We start from the raw sequence: 21,591 nt of genomic DNA on the forward strand, positions 1-21,591 counted from the left end.
CGCAATGCAACCCGACAACGATGTACTCATAAAGCTGTTAATGGTTGCACCGAGTTTGCAGTGTGGCGGCTTTTTACATGGAATTGTGTTATCTAATAAATCGAAAAAGTTATTATTGACGTCCGAGCACCAGTAAAAAGTGATTATCGGTGTGTTCAGCGCAACTCGATATTTCCGACTAAATGGATACGGGAAAGTGCTGAACATGACTCCATTGGCGCCGTGGTTCTTCCGATATACGAACGTTACTGAGTAGTTCGTGGTTGCCAGACTTCATTCGTCCAGACTGTTTTTCATTTTGACAAAGCCAACTGCTGCTAGAAGACACGGAATACAATATTTATTTTTCTTGTGGAAAATAGTATGAATTTCATCATGACAGTTCGCTTTAAATTGTAAACGTTCATATTATCTAGGTAACGGTACGTTTTAACGAAGCAGCTAGCTAGGTAGCTAACGTTAGCCAAGCAGCCAGCTGTCTAGCATTAGCATTTTTTGTCTGTCATTTAAAAAGCTAGCACTGACAGCTAGTTTTATGCTAGTTAGCATAAGTGTTCTCTCTGAAGTAGCTAACGTTAGCTGGTTAGCTATAAAAATGACAATTATAGCAACAGGTTGCTATATTGCAGAAATTACAAGTTAAATATACCCAGCAATTTATTTAGGCAGTGTTTCTGCTGTCAGTCTATTAGCTAACGTTAACCTAGATACGTTTTCTCATAAATCTGTCATGAGTTGGCTGGCTTGTTGATACGCGTAGCGTTAGCTAACGCTAGCTAGTTTTCAAAACAGCTCGCTGGACTCAACAAGCGGGACGAAAATGCGGGCTTTACGTGGAAACTGATTAACTAACAAACTTCAGTGGATCAAACAAGCATAAGGTGTTTTTAAAAGTTTGCTGTTTACGCCATTATTTGAAGTTGCAGAAGATTTTGATGCTCCTGGGCTGGGAGACATAGCCCACTTGTGGAAACCCTAAATCTGTCGTTGGTGCACATGTCCAAAAATATTTTTACGATACAGTTGATGCTTCAAAATGTCGGCTATCTCTGCGTCTGAGAAAGTGGACGGGTTCACGCGAAAATCAATGAGGAAGGCCCAGAAACAGAAGAAATCTCAAGGGTCGTCCCAGTTCCGAACTCAAACTTTTACCGAGCTTTCACCCTTGCCGCAGCTCAAAGGTAAGAAAATAAAAAATGCTGCCTGAAATAGTCTCAAGTGAAAGGGTGAGGGTGTTGACACTTCACGTTTACTCTAGCAAACGTGATCAATACCTGACGTAGTCGGACATTGACTATATTCTACCAATCTGTACAGTCAGACGATCTGTACAGAGATAAAAATGTTGGTCAATGAAACGGGTAGCTAATGACAGTTGCATTTTCAGCCTCTGTTCTTTGGCACCCAGCTGTGATGTATGCTCACAAGGAGGACTGAAGTGCAATCCTGGCAAAGTAGGCTACATCGAGAGAATGAGAATTGATCTAATTGCTGATACTTTTGTGTATATTGTGCACAGCCTACGTTTTAGCTGGTGTGAAATCTCCATCACTGCCTGTCAATTTCTCCACTCAGAAATAGCACCGTTGTTATGCATGGTAATTGCTCTTTTGACAGCTATATATTTTGTACAGTACTACTAGTCACGACGCACCTGGATAGTTGTTGGTTATTTTCCTGTACAAGACATGTGGGCCAAGGCCAGACACATGCATTAATTTATGTATTGAATCCATGAAAACTACAGAGCTCTCTGTAAACATAGGCCTACTACATTAACTTTATATTGTTTGTTTTGGTAAGGAGAAGCCTGCATATCAATGAAATGTTGCGTTCTGAGAATTTCATCCTAGCTGGAGAGTGATGTTTTGTACACCTTGGCAGCCAGGAGAACTGTAATGTAGCCTGTCTGATCTATACTGAACAAAAATATAAACGCAACATGTAAAACCAACATGTAAAGTGTTGGTCCCATGTTTCATGAGCTGAAATAAAATATCCCCGTAATGTTCCATATGTACAAAAAGCGTATTTCTCTCAAATGTTGTGCACAAATTTGTTTACATCACTGTTAGTGAGCCTCTCCTTTGCCAAGATAATCCATCCACCTGACAGGTGTGGCATCTCAAGAAGATGATTAAACGGCATGATCACCTTGTGCTGGGGACAATAAAAGGCCGCTCTATTGTTGTCACAACAATCCACAGATGTCTCAAGTTTTGAGGGAGTGTGCAATTGGCATGCTGACTGCAGGAATGTCCACCAGAGCTGTTGCCAGATAATGTTATGTTCAATTCTTTACCATAAGCCGGCTTCAGCGCTGTTTTAGAGAATTTGGCAGTACATCCAACCAGCCTCACAACCACAAACCAAGTGTAACCAAGCCAGCCCAGGACCTCCACATCTGGCTTCTTCACCTGCGGAATTGTCTGAGACTAGCCACCCGGACAGCTGATGAAACTGTAGGATTGCACAACTGTCAGAAACCGTCTCAGGGAAGCTCATCTGCATGCTCGTCGTCCTCACCAGGGTCTTGACTTAACTGCAGTTCGAATTCGTAACTGATTTCAGTGGGCAAATGCTCACCTTCGATGGCCACTGGCATGCTGGACAAATGTGCTCTTCACGGATTAATCCCAGTTTCAACTGGACTGGGCTGATGGCAGACAACGTGTATGGCGAACGGTTTGCTCATGTCAACTTTGTGAACAGAGTGCCCCATGGTGGGGTTATGGTATGGGTCAGCATAAGCTACGGGCATTTTATCGATGGCAATTTTAATGCACAGATTCCGTGACGAGATCCTGAGGCCCATTGTCAGTCATTCATCTGCCGAAATCACCTAATGTTTCAGCATGATAATGCATGTCCCCATGTCGCAAGGATCTGTACACCACTCCTGGAAGCTGAAAATGGCCCAGTTCTTCCATGGTCTGCATACTCACCAGACATGTCACGCGTTGAGCATGTTTGGGTTGCTCTGGATCGACATGTACAACAGGGTGTTCCAGTTCCCGCAAATATCCAGCAACTTCGCACAGCTATTGAAGCGGACTGAGACAACATTCCACAGGCAACTCTGTGAAGGAGCTGTTAATACTGACCAGTTTTCTGAACCACGCCCCTAGCTTTTTTTAAGGTGTCTGTGACCAACCGATGCATATCTGTATTCCCAGTCCTGTTAAATCCAAGATTAAGGCCTAATGAATTTATTTCAATTGACTGATTTCCTTATATGAACAAAAATCTTGGAAATTGTTTCATGTTGTGTTTATTTATGTTCAGTGTAGCTTCTGTCTTGGGCCTTGAAGGTAGTGGCAGATTGCTAAGTTACAGGTAGCCTTTGTTTTACTCAGAGGTTCTTCAATATGGAGACATGCCATTGAGAAGAATGTTCCTTACCTCATATAGTGCAACATTGCAAGTTAGTTTCACTGGAGGGAATGGGAATTGTATGCTGCCAGTGCATTGTTACTGTTAAATCTGTCTGTTGCTATGCCCTGCCATATTCCCTGCATTTTTGTTTTATAGGACATTTCAAGATGGATACTATAACAGTTGCCTCAAAATGGACATTTCCAAGGTCAAATTCCTCAATCCAAGCTGTTGTCAGACACAATGAAACATATAGCTAGGGATTACATTTCTTCATGCTCAGCAGTATTATTAGGATTGAGAGAGCAGTTCAGAATCCAAAACAGCTCGGCACTTAAGGTCATACCTCCTTTTATTCTTCATTCAGCAATTGTGCCAAATTCAGTCCTGGCCACACATACTGTATCTCAATGACACGTGTGAATTGAGCTTCACTTAGTCAATCCACACTTTGCATGATCAAGAGCTTGGTTATTATATGATGAACTCCTAGTGTGTGTGAGAGAGCGAGACAGTCCGCTATATCTGGGGCCCTGGATGGGGCAGTGAAGATGGGACTGAAAGCCTCACACTGTAGCCTAAATGAGGTGATTGTGGTGTGTTTAAAAAGCAGGGTAGCCACCAAGTATCAGGATCCAGCCTGGGTAGTAATTGTTCATTCAACCATCATGAATAATTCCTGATGGGAGAATTGACTAGATAATCCAAACCAGTTCGTTAACCTCTATGGGCTACGTGGGACGCTAGCGTGCCACCCGTGGTGCACTCCATCAACAGCAGGTGCATTTCAAGAGCGGCAAATTTGAATCCAAATAAATGTCAAAATTCAAATTTTTCAAACATACAACTATGTTACACCATTTGAAAGATAAACATCTCCTTAATCTAACCACGTTTTACGATTTCAAAAAGGTTTTACGGCGAAAGCATAAATTTAGAGTATGTTAGGACAGTACATTTACAAGAGTTGTGTGTAATGTTTTGTCAAGTCAAAGACAGGGTCACCAAAACCATAAAACCAGCTAAAATGATGCACTAACCTTTTACAATCTCCATCAGATGACACTCCTAGGACATTATGTTAGACAATGCATGCATTTTTAGTTCTATCAAGTTCATATTTATATCCAAAAACAGCGTTTTACTATGGCATTGATGTTGAGGAAATTGTTTCCCTCCAATAACCGGCAGTCAAGTCAGCGTCAAAATTAAATAATTAAAATTAGAAAACATTAGTAAAATATTATATTGTCATTTAAAGAATTATAGATTTACATCTCTTGAACGCAATCAACTTGCCAGATTTAAAAATAACCTTACTGGGAAATCACACTTTGCAATAATCTGAGCACTGCGCCCAGAAAAATACGCGTTGCGATACAGACTAGACGTCATGTTGGGGAGATCTAAAATCGAAAATACTATGTAAATAATCCATTACCTTTGATTCTCTTCATCAGATGTCACTTCCAGGTATCACAGGTCCATAACGAATGTAGTTTTGTTCAAAAAAGCTCATCATTTATGTCCAAAAATCTCCGTCTTGTTAGCACATGATCTAAGCCAGCCGGACTTCTCGTCATGAACGAGGGGAAAAAATATATTTCCGTTCGTTCAAACATGTCAAACGTTGTATAGCATAAATCATTAGGGCCTTTTTTAACCAGAACATGAATAATATTCAAGGTGGACGAATGCATACTCTTTTATAACGTATTGGAACAAGGGTACCCAACATGAACTCGCGCGCCAGGTGTCTAATGGGACATCATCGTTCCATGGCTCTTGTTCGGTCAGATCTCCCTCTAGAAGACTCAAAACACTTTGTAAAGGCTGGTGACATCTAGTGGAAGCAATAGGAAGTGCCAAAATATTCCTCAGCCCCTGTGTTTTTCAATGGGATAGGTTTAAAGTCAATACAACACATCAGGTATCCACTTCCTGTCAGAAAATGTCTCAGGGTTTTGCCTGCCAAATGAGTTCTGTTATACTCACAGACACCATTCAAACAGTTTTAGAAACTTTAGAGTGTTTTCTATCCATATATAATAAGTATATGCATATTCTAGTTACTGGGTAGGATTAGTAACCAGATTAAATCGGGTACATTTTTTTTTATCCAGACGTGCAAATGCTGCCCCCTAGCCCTAACAGGTTAAAGGAAGTTGATCCCTCCACTCCCCAAATGTAGCTACAAGGCATCTGTGTTACAATGACAATTTGATCTTTAATGTTTATGCAGAGTCATTTATTGGATCCTAATAGAGAATTCTGTGTCTGAAGCCTGTCTGGGAGAGAAATGTCAATGTATTCAGGAATATGAAAGTCTCCTTTCACCTTTAAAAGTCCATATTGGAAACTCAAGATTCACACTATCCTCATGTCAACTGCATGGTATGAGGGAAGACTGCTGAAACTTAATTTGCTAAAGCAAAACCTCTCACTGACTTCAGCAGTCAAGTTCAGACAAGTTAGCCTGCCAACATGTTGAAATGACGAGGGGAAAAGTGCAGACACTGAACCTTGGGCCTACATGGCATGGACTAGGCTAATGCTTCTTATGGATTGAGGGAATGTTTGACTTGTTTATTTGTGACTTTTCACCTTTTGTTTGGTTAGAAACGTAATGTGCCATTATACACTACTCTGAATAAAGTCATTGATGAATATTACAGAGTAACGTGTCACAAACGGCCCCACACCAGCAGGCCCAGAAGGACCGGTGCCGAGGGAGAGAGCCAAGGGGGCTTCGGGCTTCCCTCAGTGGGGTGGTTTCCCACCTGCTCCCCCCCCTTCCATGACCTGCAGCAGCAGGCTTCCTCTCCTGATCTTTAAACTCAGAGAAAAAGGGGGTGGGTATGGAGCACGTGATAACAGATTATCTTTCATTGTTTGAATGTAAATTGACCACGAATGCCGATATAGAAATAAATTGATCAGTAAAGTTCTCAATTAGTCTATTTTATTACCGTTTAGTAGCTAGTACTAACATGGTTAACTAGCCTAGTATGTGGTTTCATGGCCCTTTCGATTCTGCGAGATAGTTGTAGTCGACCATAACCTCCTAGGCTACTCTTGTCTGAATGGGTGGCATTTTATTAATGACGTTGCAGACTGGTTCAGCTTTGGGTAATAATGCTGGAGTGACTCGCACCCCTTGAATGGAGGATTGTGTGTGGGGGGGGGTTGGTATGCATGTATGTGGGTGGAGTCTGTTGTCGGGGGCAGTATTCCAGGCCAGTGACGGGTGTTACTGCTTATGTGCATTGAGGACCTTTTGAGACTCAGAAAACTCCCGACATGAACTCTGAGGGAGTACAGGATGAACAAAGTGGGAGATAATCAGATGTGCACCATGTTGCATAAGGACAAAGAACTGGGGTTTGGGCATTGGGGCGGTGCAAGTACAAAGAAATGTGTGACGTGTTTTCAGCATTTCTGACAGAATGACCTGCAGAATGAATGTCTGTGCAAGAATGCATGTCTATTTGAGTGACTTGACAGTAATTAGGCACAGTGGTTGGGGGTGATGAGGGGAGCTAACTGGACTTCTTGGTGAGGTTATGATCGCCATGACAGGGATGCTCGTGTGTCGTCAGACAAGATTCTGATTCACCCCACCAGCTCTCTCGCTCTCCCTCTCTCCTCCCCTATTTCTCTGGAGCAGAGACCTCATCCTACCGCTCTTGTTTTGGCTAACCTAATCTGTCTCTTCCTCTGATCCCAATCTGTATGCCAGTGAGAAAACACTTTAGAGGTAGCCTAATGTTGTCTTGACTGAAATGGGTTGCGCAGTGGATGAGTTGCTCACCTCTTGTGTTGGTTTGGCTCTGATGTGTTGATTTGAGCGCTGGTTGTTATAGCAAATTAATTTGGGACAACTTATTTGTGCTTAGTGCCGTGTGTGGTTTGACTCTGCTCAGGTGTGGGCCCCACACAGAGGTTTACGCCTCGCTCATTTGATTCATGACTGGTTCCGTCAGTGGTTCCCAGGAATGCTTTCTGCCTACTCCCCAGAGGACTCACTCTGGCTCCCCCTGTTGTTCCCAATCAGCTACAGTTCGATTTGCTATGTCACTCACGTTTAAGTATTCCCTGGGTATAAAGATGGATAGGTGAAGGCCTGAACTGTTTTGATTTCTGTTAAATCCATATCCCTGACAGGGAGCGATGTGGTTGAGTACCTCCGGTTTGATATAATTGGCTTAGCTGTGTCTGCACAACACTGATAGGGGAACGACAGATTTGGTTTCATATTTAATGCCTCCATCCTCACATCACCTCTTTGTGTAAAAGTCATTTTACACAAATAATTAACAATTTTATTAAACTTGTGAAAAAGTGTTTTCCTCTGGTAAAGTCCTCAATAAGCCCACACAGCTTGGCATTGCTCATATTTCTTGATGCATTCTAATAGGCTACCTGTCATAACTTAACCTCTTACATCTAGACGTTCCGCTAGCGGAACACCTGCTCCAATATCCAATGATAGGCGTGGCGCGAATTACAAATTCCTCAAAAATACAAAAACTTCAATTTTTCAAACGTATGACTATTTTACAGCATTTTAAAGACAAGACTCTCCTTTATCTAACCACACTGTCTGATTTCAAAAAGGCTTTACAGCGAAAGCAAAACATTAGATTATGTCAGCAGAGTACCCAGCCAGAAATAATCACACACCCATTTTTCAAGCTAGCATATAATGTCACAAAAAACAAAACCACAGCTAAATGCAGCACTAACCTTTGATCTTCATCAGATGACACGCCTAGGACATTATGTTATACAATAATGCATGTTTTGTTCAATCAAGTTCATATTTATATCAAAAAACAGCTTTTTACATTAGCATGTGACGTTCAGAACTAGCAGACCCCCCGCAAACCTCCGGTGAATTTACTAAATTACTCACGATAAACGTTCACAAAAAGCATAACAATTATTTTAAGAATTGTAGATACAGAACTCCTTTAATTAATCGAGGTGTCTGATTTTAAAATAGCTTTTCGGCGAAAGCACATTTTGCAATATTCTGAGTAGATAGCCCGGCCATCACAGGCTAGCTATTTTGACACCCACCAAGTTTAGCCCTGACCAAACTCCGATTTACTATTAGAAAAGTTTGATTACCTTTGGTGTTCTTCGTCAGAATGCACTCCCAGGACTGCTACTTCAATAACAAATGTTGGTTTGGTTCAAAATAATCCATCGTTATATCCAAATAGCGGCGTTTTGTTCTTGTGTTCAAGACACTATCCGAAGTGTAAATAAGGGTCACGCGCACGACGCATTTCGTGACAAAAAAATTCTAAATATTCCATTACCGTACTTCAAAGCATGTCAACCGCTGTTTAAAATCAATTTTTATGCCATTTTTCTCGTAAAAAAACGATAATATTCCGACCGGGAAAGCGTGTTTACGTACAAAGAGAGAAAATAAAAGCATGGGATCCCCTCGTGCACGAGCCTGAGTCTCATAGTACTGTGACCGGCCACTATCCAAACGCGCTAATGTTTTTCAGCCAGAGCCTGCAAAGCCACGATTCAGCTTTTTGCTGCCTTCTGAGAGCCCATGGGAGCCGTAGGAAGTGTCACGTAACAGCAGAGATCCCTTGTTTTGGATAGAGATAATCAAGAAGGCCAAGAAATGGTCAGACAGGGTACTTCCTGTACAGAATCTTCTCAGGTTTTGGCCTGCCAAATGAGTTCTGTTATACTCACAGACACCATTCAAACAGTTTTAGAAACTTTGGAGTTTTTTCTATCCAAAGCTAATAATTATATGCATATTCTAGTTTCTGGGCAGGAGTAATAATCAGATTAAATCGGGTACGTTTTTTTATCCGGCCGTGAAAATACTGCCCCCTAGCCATAACAGGTTAATGGCATTATTACACTTTAACCCACAATCTATGCATCATGACAATAGCCTAAATGTGAGTTTTCTCAGCTTCAAGTTCCTTGGTGTCCACATCATCAACAAACAAACATTGTCCAAGCACACCATGACAGTTGCGAAGCGGGCACGACAAAACCTATTCCCCCTCAGGAGACTGAAAATATTTGGCATGGGTCCTCAGATCCTCAAAAGGTTCTACAGCTGCACCATCGAGAGCATCCTGACTGGTTGCATCACTGCTTGGTATGGCAACTGCTTGGCCTCCGACCGCAAGGCACTACAGAGGGTAGTGCGAACGGCCCAGTACATCACTGGGGCCAAGCTTCCTGCCATACAGGACCTCTATACCAGGCGGTGTCAGAGGAAGGCCCTAAAAATTGTCAAGGACTCCAGCCACCCTAGTCATAGATTGTTCTCTGCTACCGCACTGCAAGCGGTACCGGAGCACCAAATCTAGGTCAAAGATCTACCCCCAAGCCATAAGACTCCTGAACATCTAGTTAAATGGCTACCCGGACTGCTCGCATTGCACCCCCCTCTCCCCTCTTCACACCACTGCCACTCTCTGTTGTCATCTATGCGTAGTCACTTTAATTAACTTGACCTACATGTACATACTACCTCAACTAACCGGTGCCCCTGCACATTGACTCTGTACCGGCACCCCCTTGTATATATTGTTATTTTTTTACTGCTGCTCTTGAAGTACTTGTTACTTTTATTTCCTTATTCTTATCTGTATTTTTTTAAACTGCACTGTCGGTTAGGGGCTCGTAAGTAAGCATTTCACTGTAATACCTGTATTCGACGCATGTGACTAATAAAATGTTATTTGATTCATGCTATTTTTGCACTCCTTCCCAATCTAAAGTAATTGGTCAGTTTGGGTAAGTACCTGTGTGCAGGAGTGAGAGGGGCTGTGGAACCTGTTGTACAGAAGTTAAATGGCTTTACTACATAATGTTTGGCCAGCTATAATGCATGAATCACAGTATAGCAGGCCGGGGAAGTACTGCAGTTGTAGATATGCTGATCTTTCATCCTGCAGTAGAGATTCTGGAGTGTTTATAGCCCCATGTTGTGTGATAAGACACTGAAATGACGACTCACTGGGAGACCTGCATTGTTGCCATGGCAGCCAGAAGCCCTGCAAGGTATTTCTCAAAGCATGCTAGACCAATTTTTTTGGTTGTTGATTTTCCTGAAGATAGCCGGCTTCATTTAAAGTCAGACTTTAGCGGATTTCTAAAGCTGGATTCTGATAACTCTTGCCATTCTGGAGTATTCAAACACTGATAAGTTAGGTCGATAGCTAAGTCTGTGTCCTGCTTTGTTAAATACACAAAGTTGCCATTGACAACTCCTGACTAATAGATTGATAGGCTTTGTCATATGACTCACTTGTTTCCACTGTGTGTGCTAAAACAGGGTTTCCCAAACTCAGTCCTGGGTCCTCTACTGGGTGCATGTCCCCCCCCCAGCACTACAGTTTATTCAGATAATGAAAGCTTGATGATGAGTTGGCTATTTGAATCAACTGTGTAGTGCTAGGGCAAAAACCCAAACTTTGTTTAGATATCAAGAGGTTTCGGCGAGCTGTTTTGATTTAGCTCAATGGATGAGTTGGTCTCTTTATTCATATGCAAACTGACTCATTTGCAATGGATGCTTGTCAAGTGGGAAATATGAGTGTAGTCTAGTTGTTTGCCATTTGTTCATGTTTTTCAAAAGAAGACAAACGAGAGGAGGACATGCTCTCTGTCAACCACAACCACACTTTGGCGATCACTTACATCAAGTTTAGCCTATTGTTAGCCCATCACAGCCTGAGTGCTATGGCTGGCACCTATGTGTGCAGATTAGGAAGTGCACTCTGTAAGAGTGCACTTCCTTCTCTATGGGTGGGAAAGCAAAAAGCAGCCTTGCGTCTTGGCTGCAACAGTGTGTAACCACAGGGTTAGGAGATCAAATCCCCTGGTTGATGATTATGTAATACCAGAGCATTACACATAGAAAGCTTATACTAGTACTAAATGTAACATGATGTAAAAACAACTATATGTAACATTATGTTATTACAGCAGATAGGCCAGACTGAACAATTTCAAACATAATGTCTTATTTTTTTCTTAGGTGATTAGTTGAGTGTGGGACAAGATTTAGTATGCAGTGTAGTGTTATAGCTCTTCATGAGGTCAGACATCTAAGCACAGCCCCGGCCCCCTTGGTTAGTCTGGCTGACAGACGTCTTTCTCGAAACCCAGTACAGAGCTCTACAGTGCGACCATTTTACTGGCATATGCGCCTAAAAATAGATGTGGACGAACTGTAAAAGTCAAGTATGAGGACGTGCGAGTTGATTTATAGCAAAGAAAATGCTGCCGTAGCTATTTTCAAAGTATTTCTGATGTTTTGTCTCATAGCTGTTAGCTAATCGCATAAAGAACTATGAACTCATAATAAATTGAATCTTTCAGCACGGCACTGTTGCGCATGGTGTCCTTCTCTCACCGCAACGGGGCTGAGCGCACTGTGTGAAGTGCTGAAAGATACGTTTTGAGCATAGATGTTAGTCGAATTTACCCCATACTCTACTAAAGGGTGACTTTTTCCTTGTGTTTCTTGGCCATTTACATCGTTTTGTTCACAATCTTGGTTGTTTTTCAATGTTAGTTTGAGCTTGCTCAACTGCTAGCGAAGAGATATCAGAGAATCGAATTTCTCTGACAGACAGGAGTGCCTTGTTACCACGGTAACGGCCCACCCCTTAAAAGGGCAGCTGATCATCACTTTGTCATTTCTTATCATAAAAACACTCTAACTCAAATACTTTCGTTGTGTGCCTACATTTATTTTAGGAGCACATGCTCCTTGTAACGCTTTGATCACACTGACAGCCTCATTGTGCAAAATAGTACGCAGCATCATCTGGATATGTATACAACAAAAGTTCAACATGTACCTTCTGCTACCATTTCTGTCAAGCCATCTACACATATAGTTTGAAGCATATGTTTGATCAATCCAACGTATGCACCACACCGAATGCACTGCAAATGCCTTTGCAACCCAATGCTGCAAGACAAACGCAGCGTTTCATTGGAAATGAATATAATTCTGGTGTATCAAAATGCAATGACGCTGTCGGTGTGATCGAAGCGTAAGAAATGTCAGCGTCTACCATAGACGGAACTGTTGTAACGTGAGTTAAAGACACCTGCGCTATAGATTCCTGGGCAACAGGAGGGGATTAACACTTTCGGTACAGTTGTTGAGGCCAAAATAAACCTCATGAGAATGATTGCAATGCCTACTGTATGTATATATGTATGTATATATATCTATATCTTCATTTGAACTTCACAGGACCGCGTAAAAGCCCTGGTTTTGTGCGTTGGCGACCGTCTACTCTTTGCTGAGTGCCCAGTCCCTTATGGATGCCAGGGTTTTTATTTATGGTGTGTTGAGGGTTTGTTATAAGAAATCAGACTGCGGGGAACATGCCGAGAGTGCATTGGTTGTATGTGGGCCCTTTTATGTGCACTGACTCACTCTCCAGTGCATTCTAGTGCAGAATAAGTCATGCTTAGCAATTACATTGAGTGTCTGAAGGGAGCAGTCTTCATTAAAACGTAGACAGATTTCCAGAGTAGATACAATATTGCCTGATCACACCTGCAGCTGAGCCTTTTTTACACCACAATCTCATTAGGCCTATTACGTGATCAGTTACACTGTCATTTAATCATATTCAAATGTTCTAGTATAGTGTTATTTCCTTGTTGTAAACCTATCGATCCCTTGGGATTTTTTGCTAATTGTTCTTGCTGTGTTTGACACATGTTCATTGTCAACGAGTAGTCGACACCAGGCCCACTAGGCCTCCTGTTTTTGTTGCAACACACTCTTTAATCGTCTCTTTGACTGCTCTTTTCTGTTTTTGTCACATGCTCAGCCGGCATCATTTGGAGTGAACCCTGAAGAAGCCTTTGCGACTGGTGTGAGAAGCAGACCTGACTGACCAGTCTCCCCCAACCGGTTTAGCAACTGCAGTGGGTCGTGCGGTATCAATCGACATGCATTAATGCCCACAGACTAGGCTACAATAGGCTGTTGGCTGTCTGTTACTCCCTCATTTTATGACTCGCTTCACATGTTCATGCACTTTCTGTTTGCAATGGACCCCTACGTCGTTGCCATTTTGCACTGAGCCAGTCAGATCTAGGCCACTTTTTCAAAGCTTGACAGTGACATGAGGACCACTTGTCGGTTTCTTTTGATCTAATCCCCCTGTGCTGTCATACCATATTTCATTTATTCATTGCATAAGGTCGTCTGACCCCTCCACTCAGAGGTTGCTGTCTATTTTTACAGTGTGAGAGGGTGGGTATATTCCGTAAAAGTGAATCGGCTGAATAACTAAATGAAGTTCAGGACTTGACCTATCAATATGTAAGCTAATAGGGAGGAGTAACGAGGTCCTGTGAAAGCTGCACCATGACTATCTAGAATGGAAACTGGCAACAAGTCCCGTTGGCACTAATCTACAATTTATAGCATAATTTCCAGTACACGTTTCTGATAACCTGGCAGTTGACTGAACAAATCGGTAGAGCTAGTGCCGCTGCACTATTGTCTGCAAGCAGGCCTAAAGTGTAAACCCTGTTCTCTTTTGCGTCTCTTTCAGATTGATGTGGCGTAGCAGTGTAACCTACATTCTGTAATGTAGAATGTGTACCTTGTGTGATTGGGAATATGATCATTAAGCACAGGCCTTATCAGGAGCCAGCGCTAGTGAAGCAGTGTCTTGTGTCCAGCGGTGGGGAAAGTACTCAATTGTCATACTTGAGTAAAAGTAAAGATACCTTTTTAAAAGTGAGTCACCCAGTAAAATACTACTTTAGTAAAAGTCTAAAAGTATTTGGTTTTAAATATACTTAAGTATATTTCAAATTCCTTTATTATATATTCCTTATATTAAGCAAACCAGACGGCACAATTTTTTTTTTTTACGGATAGCCAGGGCACAGTCCAACATTCAGACATAATTTACAAACAAATCATTTGTGTTTAGTGAGTCCGCCAGATCAGAGGCAGTAGAGATGACCAGGGATGTTCTTTGGTAAGTGTGTGAATTGGACCATTTTCCTGTCAATGTAATGAGTACTTTTGGGCGTCAGGGGAAATATGGTGTAAAAAGTACATCATTTTCTTTGGGAATGTAGTGAAGTAAAAGTTGGCAAAATTTTAAAAGTAGAGTACAGATTCCCGAAAAAATTAAGTAAAAATACTTTAAAGTACTACATAAGCACTTTACACCACTGATTGTCTCAGGTTTTTGTTAAAAGCTAGGCCAAACGTAAAAGGAGTTTCTTGAGCTGTGGAAGCCGTTGCCGCTGAGAATTAGTCAAAAATGTTTGGCCTTTTTTAAGATAAAAAATGGTGTGCTCCAGTGTGATACCGAGGTCTGTTTTTGACATCTGGAAACTGCCCCTTGGTGCTAGGTTCACAAGGTGGCATTTTCATTTACCTGAGTGAAGTCTCACTCAAGCAAACTACAAGAGACATCCTCTCGCATTGGCACCTTTGTCATAACACTGTCCCCCGAGGCCTTCTTTTTCAATTCCAATTTCACATCAAGCCAGTTTGCCTTGTAGCATCATGGACATCCATCAGCCACTGGTTGTTTTTCCATGTTCAAAAAATTTAAAAAAACGAAGTCATGTGATCGTTTGTTGTGCTTGCTGAAATTGTCCTGACACCTTAGCTGTCAGTCTCAATTGAATCTTGGGTTCACCCATTACTGGATATTCAGGTTTCTCCCATGGCTGCAGGTGTTTTTGTTGTGGTTTGTTTTTGCCTGTCAACCAACAAGATTGGAATAGCATCTCATGTGATGAGTAGTATGTGAACTTTGAGTAGCCTCTCCAACTTGACCTGAAGTCATGCAATGATGATAATAATAATTGCCATATTTATGTTCTGTGACTGTCAGCCTCTCTCAATGTGTGTTTTTGTCTCATAACTGTTTCTCTCTCTCTGATCATAACCATGGGACTGTGTCACAGCATTGGCATAATCATAATTGGGTGGATGTTATGGAGTAGGTTAGATAGGTAAGGTCTTAAGAGTGTGATTAGACACTACCACTACCAAGTCCACACTCCATCCCCAGGGGGAAGCATCAACCGGGTTAGGTAATATGCTCAGCCAGGAAGCCTTAATTACTCAGGTGTGGGCAATCGGGATGATCAACAATCCTGGAGAGAGAGGAGGCCAGATGCCTCTCAGCCCAAGTTTCTTTGTGTTAGTTAACCTCTTTATTTGGGCATGCCTTTTGTAGTTGTTTATTTTGTCGCCATTAACTATCTGACTGGACCGGCTGACCAAGAGGTCAAGACGGAGCTGGTCCTGAACTCTGTAAGTTTGCGGTCTTCTGGGTACATGTACATACAACGCGGTCCTCATACGCTGATTTCTTACATAGATGCACATCTTAAAACGTGTTGCAGACCAGTTAGCTAAGCATAAGACCCCTAGACTTTGCGAGCATATCAATATTAGTAGTTTAGTTATTTGGTTTCTTTAACTGTTTTTCTGCTATCAAGTGATGTTCAGTAGATGCAGTGCAAAAGGCAAGCTGCTCTCATTTGTGTACTCATGAGTAGAGGTCGACCGATTTTTAATTAGGGCCGATTTTTCAAGTCGGTAATCGGTAATCTGCATTTTTGGACGGCGATTATGTCCGATTACATTGCACTCCACGAGGAGACTGTGTGGCAGGCTGACCACCTGTTACCCGAGTGCAGCAAGGACCCAAGGTAAGTTGCTAGCTAGCATTAACCTGTTAGGGCTAGGGGGCAGTATTGACACGGCTGGATAAAAAACGTACCCGATTTAATCTGGTTACTACTCCTGCCCAGTAACTAGAATATGCATTTAATTATTGGCTTTGGATAGAAAACACTCCAAAGCTTCTAAAACTGTTTGAATGGTGTCTGTGAGTATAACAGACCTCAAATGGCAGGTCAAAACCTGAGAAGATTCTGTACAGGAAGTACCCTGTCTGACCATTTCTTGGCCTTCTTTGCCATCTCTATCCATTACAAAGGATCTCTGCTGTTACGTGACACTTCCTACGGCTGCCATAGGCTCTCAGAAGGCGGCAAAAAGCTGAATCGTGGCTTTGCAGGCTCAGGCTGAAAAAAAAGTAGCGCGTTTGGGTAGTGGCTGGTTACAGTACTGTGAGACTCAGGCTCGTGCCCGCGTCGACCGAAAGCTTTGTTTTATTTCCTCTGTTTACCTAAACGGAGATTCCCGGTTGGAATAATATCGCTTTTTTTACGAGAAAAATTGCATAAAAATTGATTTTAAACAGCGGTTGACATGCTTCGAAGAACAGTAATGGAATATTTAGGATTGTTTTGTCACGAATTGCGCCATGCTCGTAACCCTGATTTACCATTTCGGATAGTGTCTGGAACGCACGAACAAAACGCCGCTATTTGGATATAACGATGGATTATTTTGAACCAAACCAACATTTTGTTATTGAAGTAGCAGTCCTGGGAGTGCATTCTGACGAAGAACACCAAAGGTAATCAAACTTTTGTAATAGTAAATCTGACTTTGGTCAGGGCTAAACTTGGTCGGTGTCTAAATGGCTAGCCGTGATGGCTGGGCTATCTATTGAGAATATTGCAAAATGTGCTTTCACCGAAAAGCTATTTTAAAATCGGACACCTCGATTGCACAAAGGAGTTCTGTATCTATAATTCTTAAAATAATTGTTATGCTTTTTGTGAACGTTTATCGTGAGTAATTTAGTAAATTGTTAGTAAATTCCCCGGAAGTTTGCTAGTATGCTAGTTCTGAACGTCACATGCTAAAGTAAAAAGGCTGGTTTTTGATATAAATATGAACTTGATTGAACAAAACATGCATGCATTGTATAACATAATGTCCTAGGGTTGTCATCTGATGAAGATCATCAAAGGTTAGTGCTGCATTTAGCTGTGGTTTTGTTTTTTGTGACATTATATGCTAGCTTAAAATGGGTAGTCCTGATTTATTTCTGGCTGGGTACTCTGCTGACATCTAATGTTTTGCTTTCGCTGTAAAGCCTTTTTGAAATTGGACAGTGTGGTTAGATTAACGAGAGTATTGTCTTTAAAATGCTGTAAAATAGTCATATGTTTGAAAAATGGAAGTTTTCGGATTTTAGAGGAATTTGTATTTCGCGCCACGCCCATCATTGGATATTGGAGCAGGTGTTCCGCTAGCGGAACATCTAGATGTAAGAGGTTAAGTAAAGGTGAAAAAAAAAAATAATAAGTTTGTCTAGTATAGTGAGTACAGTACAAGCACTATTTCTGTCTGTAATAAAGCCCTTTCGTGGGCTGAAACTCATTCTGATTGGCTGGGCCAAACTCCACCCATTTTGACAAATATAATTAAGTCTTAGTTATTGTCAATTACAGTGGGACATTTTTGTCAAAATACCTTTTTCATTTTAGCCACATTTTAGTCATCACATTTTGTATAGTCTCATTAAGCTATAGGAAACAAATCACTGTCTTCCATATGCACAAACATACATACAGGGCATTTGGAAAGTATTCTGACCCCTCCCCTTTTTGCCAGATTTTGTTACGTTATAGCCTTATTCTAAAATGGATTCAATTGGGTTTTTTCCCTCATCGGTCTACACACAATACCCCATGATGACAAAGCGAAAACAGGTTTTTTGAAATGTTTCGAAATTAAATATCACTTACATAAGTATTCAGACCCTTTATTTAGTACTTTGTTGAAGCAACTTTGGCAGTGATTAGCGCCTCGAGTCTTCTTTGGTTTGATGCTACAAACTTGGCACACCTGTATTTGGTGAGTTTTGTCACTGGCCTACACACAATACCCCATAATGTCAGTGGAATTGTTTTTTGGACATTTTTGTTAAACGAAAAGCAGGAATGTCTTGACTCAATAAGTATTCAACCCTTTTTGTTATGGCAAGCCTAAATAAGTTGGAGTCAATTTGCTTAACAAGTCACATAATAAGTTAGACCCACTCTGTGTGCAATAATAGTGTTTAACATGACTTTTTTAATGACTACCTCATCTCTGTACCCCCCACATACATTTATCTGTAAGGTCCCTCATACGAGCAGTGCATTTCAAACACAAATTCAACCACACAGACCATGGAGGTTTTCCAATGCTTCGCAAAGAATGACACCTATTAGTTGATGGGTAAAAAAAACAAATCAGACATTGAATATCCTTTTCAGCATTGTGAACATATTAATTACACTTTGGATGGTGTATCAATAAAGTGACGCAGCGGTCTAAGGCACTGCATCTTAGGGCTAGAGGCGTCACTACAGACCCTGGTTCGAATCCAGGCTGTATCACAACCGGCCGTGATTGTGCACCGCCCTATGGGACTCCCAATTGGCCCAGCATCATCCGGATTAGGGTTTGGCTGGGGTATGCCGTCATTGTAAATAAGAATTTGTTCTTAACTGACTTGCCTAGTTAAATAAATAAAAAAATACAGGGGTCCTTCCTAACTCAGTTGCTAGAGAGGAAGGAAACCGCTCAGGGATTTCGATGGCTGTGATAGGTGAAAACTGGAAAAGAATGAAGCCTGTACAGAATAAAATGATTCTAAAACATGCATCCTGTTTGAAACAAAGCACTAAAGTAATACTGCAAAAAAGTGTGGCAAAACAATTCACTTTTTGACCTACATTCAATGTGTTATGTTTGGGACAAATTCAATACAACACATTACTGAGTACCACTTCCCATATTTTCAAGCGTAGTGGTGGCTGTATCATGTTATGGGTATGCTTGTAATCGTTAAGGACTGGGTTTTTCAGGATAAAAATAAATGGAATGGAGATCCTTGCGGAAAACCTGGTTCAGTCTGCTTTTCACCACATTTCAGCAGGGCAATAACCTAAAAGCACAAGGCCAAATCTACACTGGAATTCCTTACTAAGACAGTGAATGTTCCTGAGTTAGATTTTCAAGCTGATTTAAGTCAAAACTATGGCAAGACCTAAAAATGGTTGTCTAGTAATGATTAACAACCAATTTGACAGAGCTTGAAGAATTTTGAAAAGAATAATGGGTAAATGCTGCACAATCCAGGTGTGGAAACTTACTCAGAAAGGGGATTCTAACATTGATTCAGGGGGTTGAATACTTTTTAATCAAGATATATTAGTGTTTTACTTTTCAGACATTTTTTACAAATGTTAGAATTTGTCTTCCACTTCGACATTAAAGGGTATTTTGTGTAGATCATTGACGGAAAAGGACAATTAAATCCATTAAAATCCCACTTTGTAACACAACAAAATGTGGAAAAAGTCAAGTGTGAATACTTTCTGAAGGCACTGTACATTTAGTACAGGAGGGGACTGAACGCACCTTTGTGGGGCTCACGTATCGTTGCCTAACTTTACCAGATGGGGGGCTTGACGGACCAATTTTCTTCTGTGGCGTCACGCAATAGGAAAAAAATGTATTTGCCTTTATAAAGTCATTCACAGTGCTTTAGACGGTAGGCTATTCAAGAAATACGTTGTTTCATCTGACATGTCCACGCAGGAATGCATGATTCTAGATATTTTGATGTGCAACCTAATCCAGTGAATATCATTGTGGGTTGGCACAATACAGCTGAATTTTGTTCAATAGAGATGACTTTGCCTACGTCTTTATGTGCAGTAATGTTATAGGCAAATTTATTTTGTGGATAACTCGCCATATGAGGAAGTGAACTCAACACATTAGCTAGATAGATTAATGCATATTTAGCATGACCGATCGGTAAATTTAATGTCCTAAAATCCCTATGTTCTTGCAATGGCCAATGCACAATTGGGTATTTCGCACGCTTCGTCTCTTAAAGCCATATCTACTAACTCGGTTGTAAAATAGTTGCTATTGAGCTCAATATTAGATGAGAAATGCAAATTTATACCAACAGAAAGCTGCGAACAACCATAGTTGCATTCAAACCTATGAATTTCCCACAATTTGGATTTTGAAAGGCTATACAATCGGAAGCCTTTTTTACTCTCCCAAAACGCACATCAAGTGGCTCGCTCATCATAGCAGCAGGCCCTAGCGAGACAGGCCTAGGCAGACACTTTCATTACAGGAATCATAAGGATGATACATTTTACTGTTTGACCAAATCATGGTTTTAGTCGCCCAAAAAATAGGATGTTTTGAAACTTTTTAGTGAAGTGGCCATGTAGTGAATGTTCAGCGCGCACTGATGCAACCAATAGAAAATGTAACTCCCACAGAAATGTCACAAGGACGCAAAATGCAACTAAATGGTCGCAGTCTGAAGCCCTGCCCCTTGACATACTGTAGCTATATTGTAATCAAAGTTCTGTCATAAGTAGTGGTCTGATAGGTTGCAGCAGGCTAACTAGCTAGCCTTTTCCAATCGGTTATTACCTGAGCGTATATACTGGAATGATGCTCTTTCAGATGTCTCTTGAGGTTGGTAGTTTTTATTTTTCTCCCCTGTCCACTTGTGGGTGCTAATGCTGTCTTCTCCCATGGAAATTTTGCATTTGGGCCTCCCGTGTGTCACAGCGGACTAAGACACTACAGATCCGGGTTTGATCCCGGGGTGTGTCGCAGCCGACTGTGACCGGGAGACCCATGAGACGACACACTTGGCCCAGCGTCGTCTGGGTTAGGGGAGGGTTTGGCCGGCCGCGATGTCCTTGCCCCATCGCGCTCTAGTGACTCCTGTGGCAGGCCGGGCGCATTCACCCTGACATGGTCGCCAGTTGTACGTGTTTCCTCCGACACATTGTTGTGGCTGGCTTCTGGGTTAAGCGAGCAGTGTGTCAAGAAGCAGTGCAGCTTGGCAGGGTCGTGTTTCGGAGGATGCATGGCTCTTGACCTTTGCCTCTCTCGAGTCCATACACATACATGTTATTCAATCATTGCACCCACACTGCTTGCGAGCAACTGCGTAGCCAGGCGCTAAAATAGAACTTGGTTCTATTTGTGACGCTTGACACGCTGCAAGTCCAGCCTCTCCCATCTCCTCATTTGCTTTTTAGGAGCATATACCCATGTTGGTGATTGAAAGATTAACTGAGGTCCACACTCAATTCCAGTTATTGGTGGTAATGCACCTTAAAGTTGGTTGCCAACCACCATATCAAATGAAGAAGCCTGAAGGAGGAGAGATTACTAGAAACGAACTTCGTTTAGCCTTTTATCTGTGGATGAATTGTCTGAGTAGAGGACCTTGTGTGTGCATTTCAAGT

The 21,591-nt window shown here is 41.6% G+C and overlaps 1 protein-coding gene across 1 annotated transcript in view; it reads left to right on the plus strand.

Annotated features, from left to right (window-relative positions):
* Nucleotides 1-14: 14 nt before the first annotated feature.
* The window catches only part of LOC106571204 (serine/threonine-protein phosphatase 2A 56 kDa regulatory subunit alpha isoform), an 88,029-nt gene continuing 66,452 nt past the window's right edge, over nt 15-21,591 (plus strand). The window contains exon 1 of the mRNA XM_014143986.2: nt 15-1,181. Within this exon, the coding sequence (XP_013999461.1) occupies nt 1,037-1,181 (145 nt within the window). The 5' untranslated portion in view covers nt 15-1,036. The remainder of the gene's footprint in view (nt 1,182-21,591) is intronic.

The sequence above is a fragment of the Salmo salar genome, chromosome ssa15 (assembly GCF_905237065.1).
Source record: "Salmo salar chromosome ssa15, Ssal_v3.1, whole genome shotgun sequence".
NCBI lineage: Eukaryota > Metazoa > Chordata > Actinopteri > Salmoniformes > Salmonidae > Salmo > Salmo salar.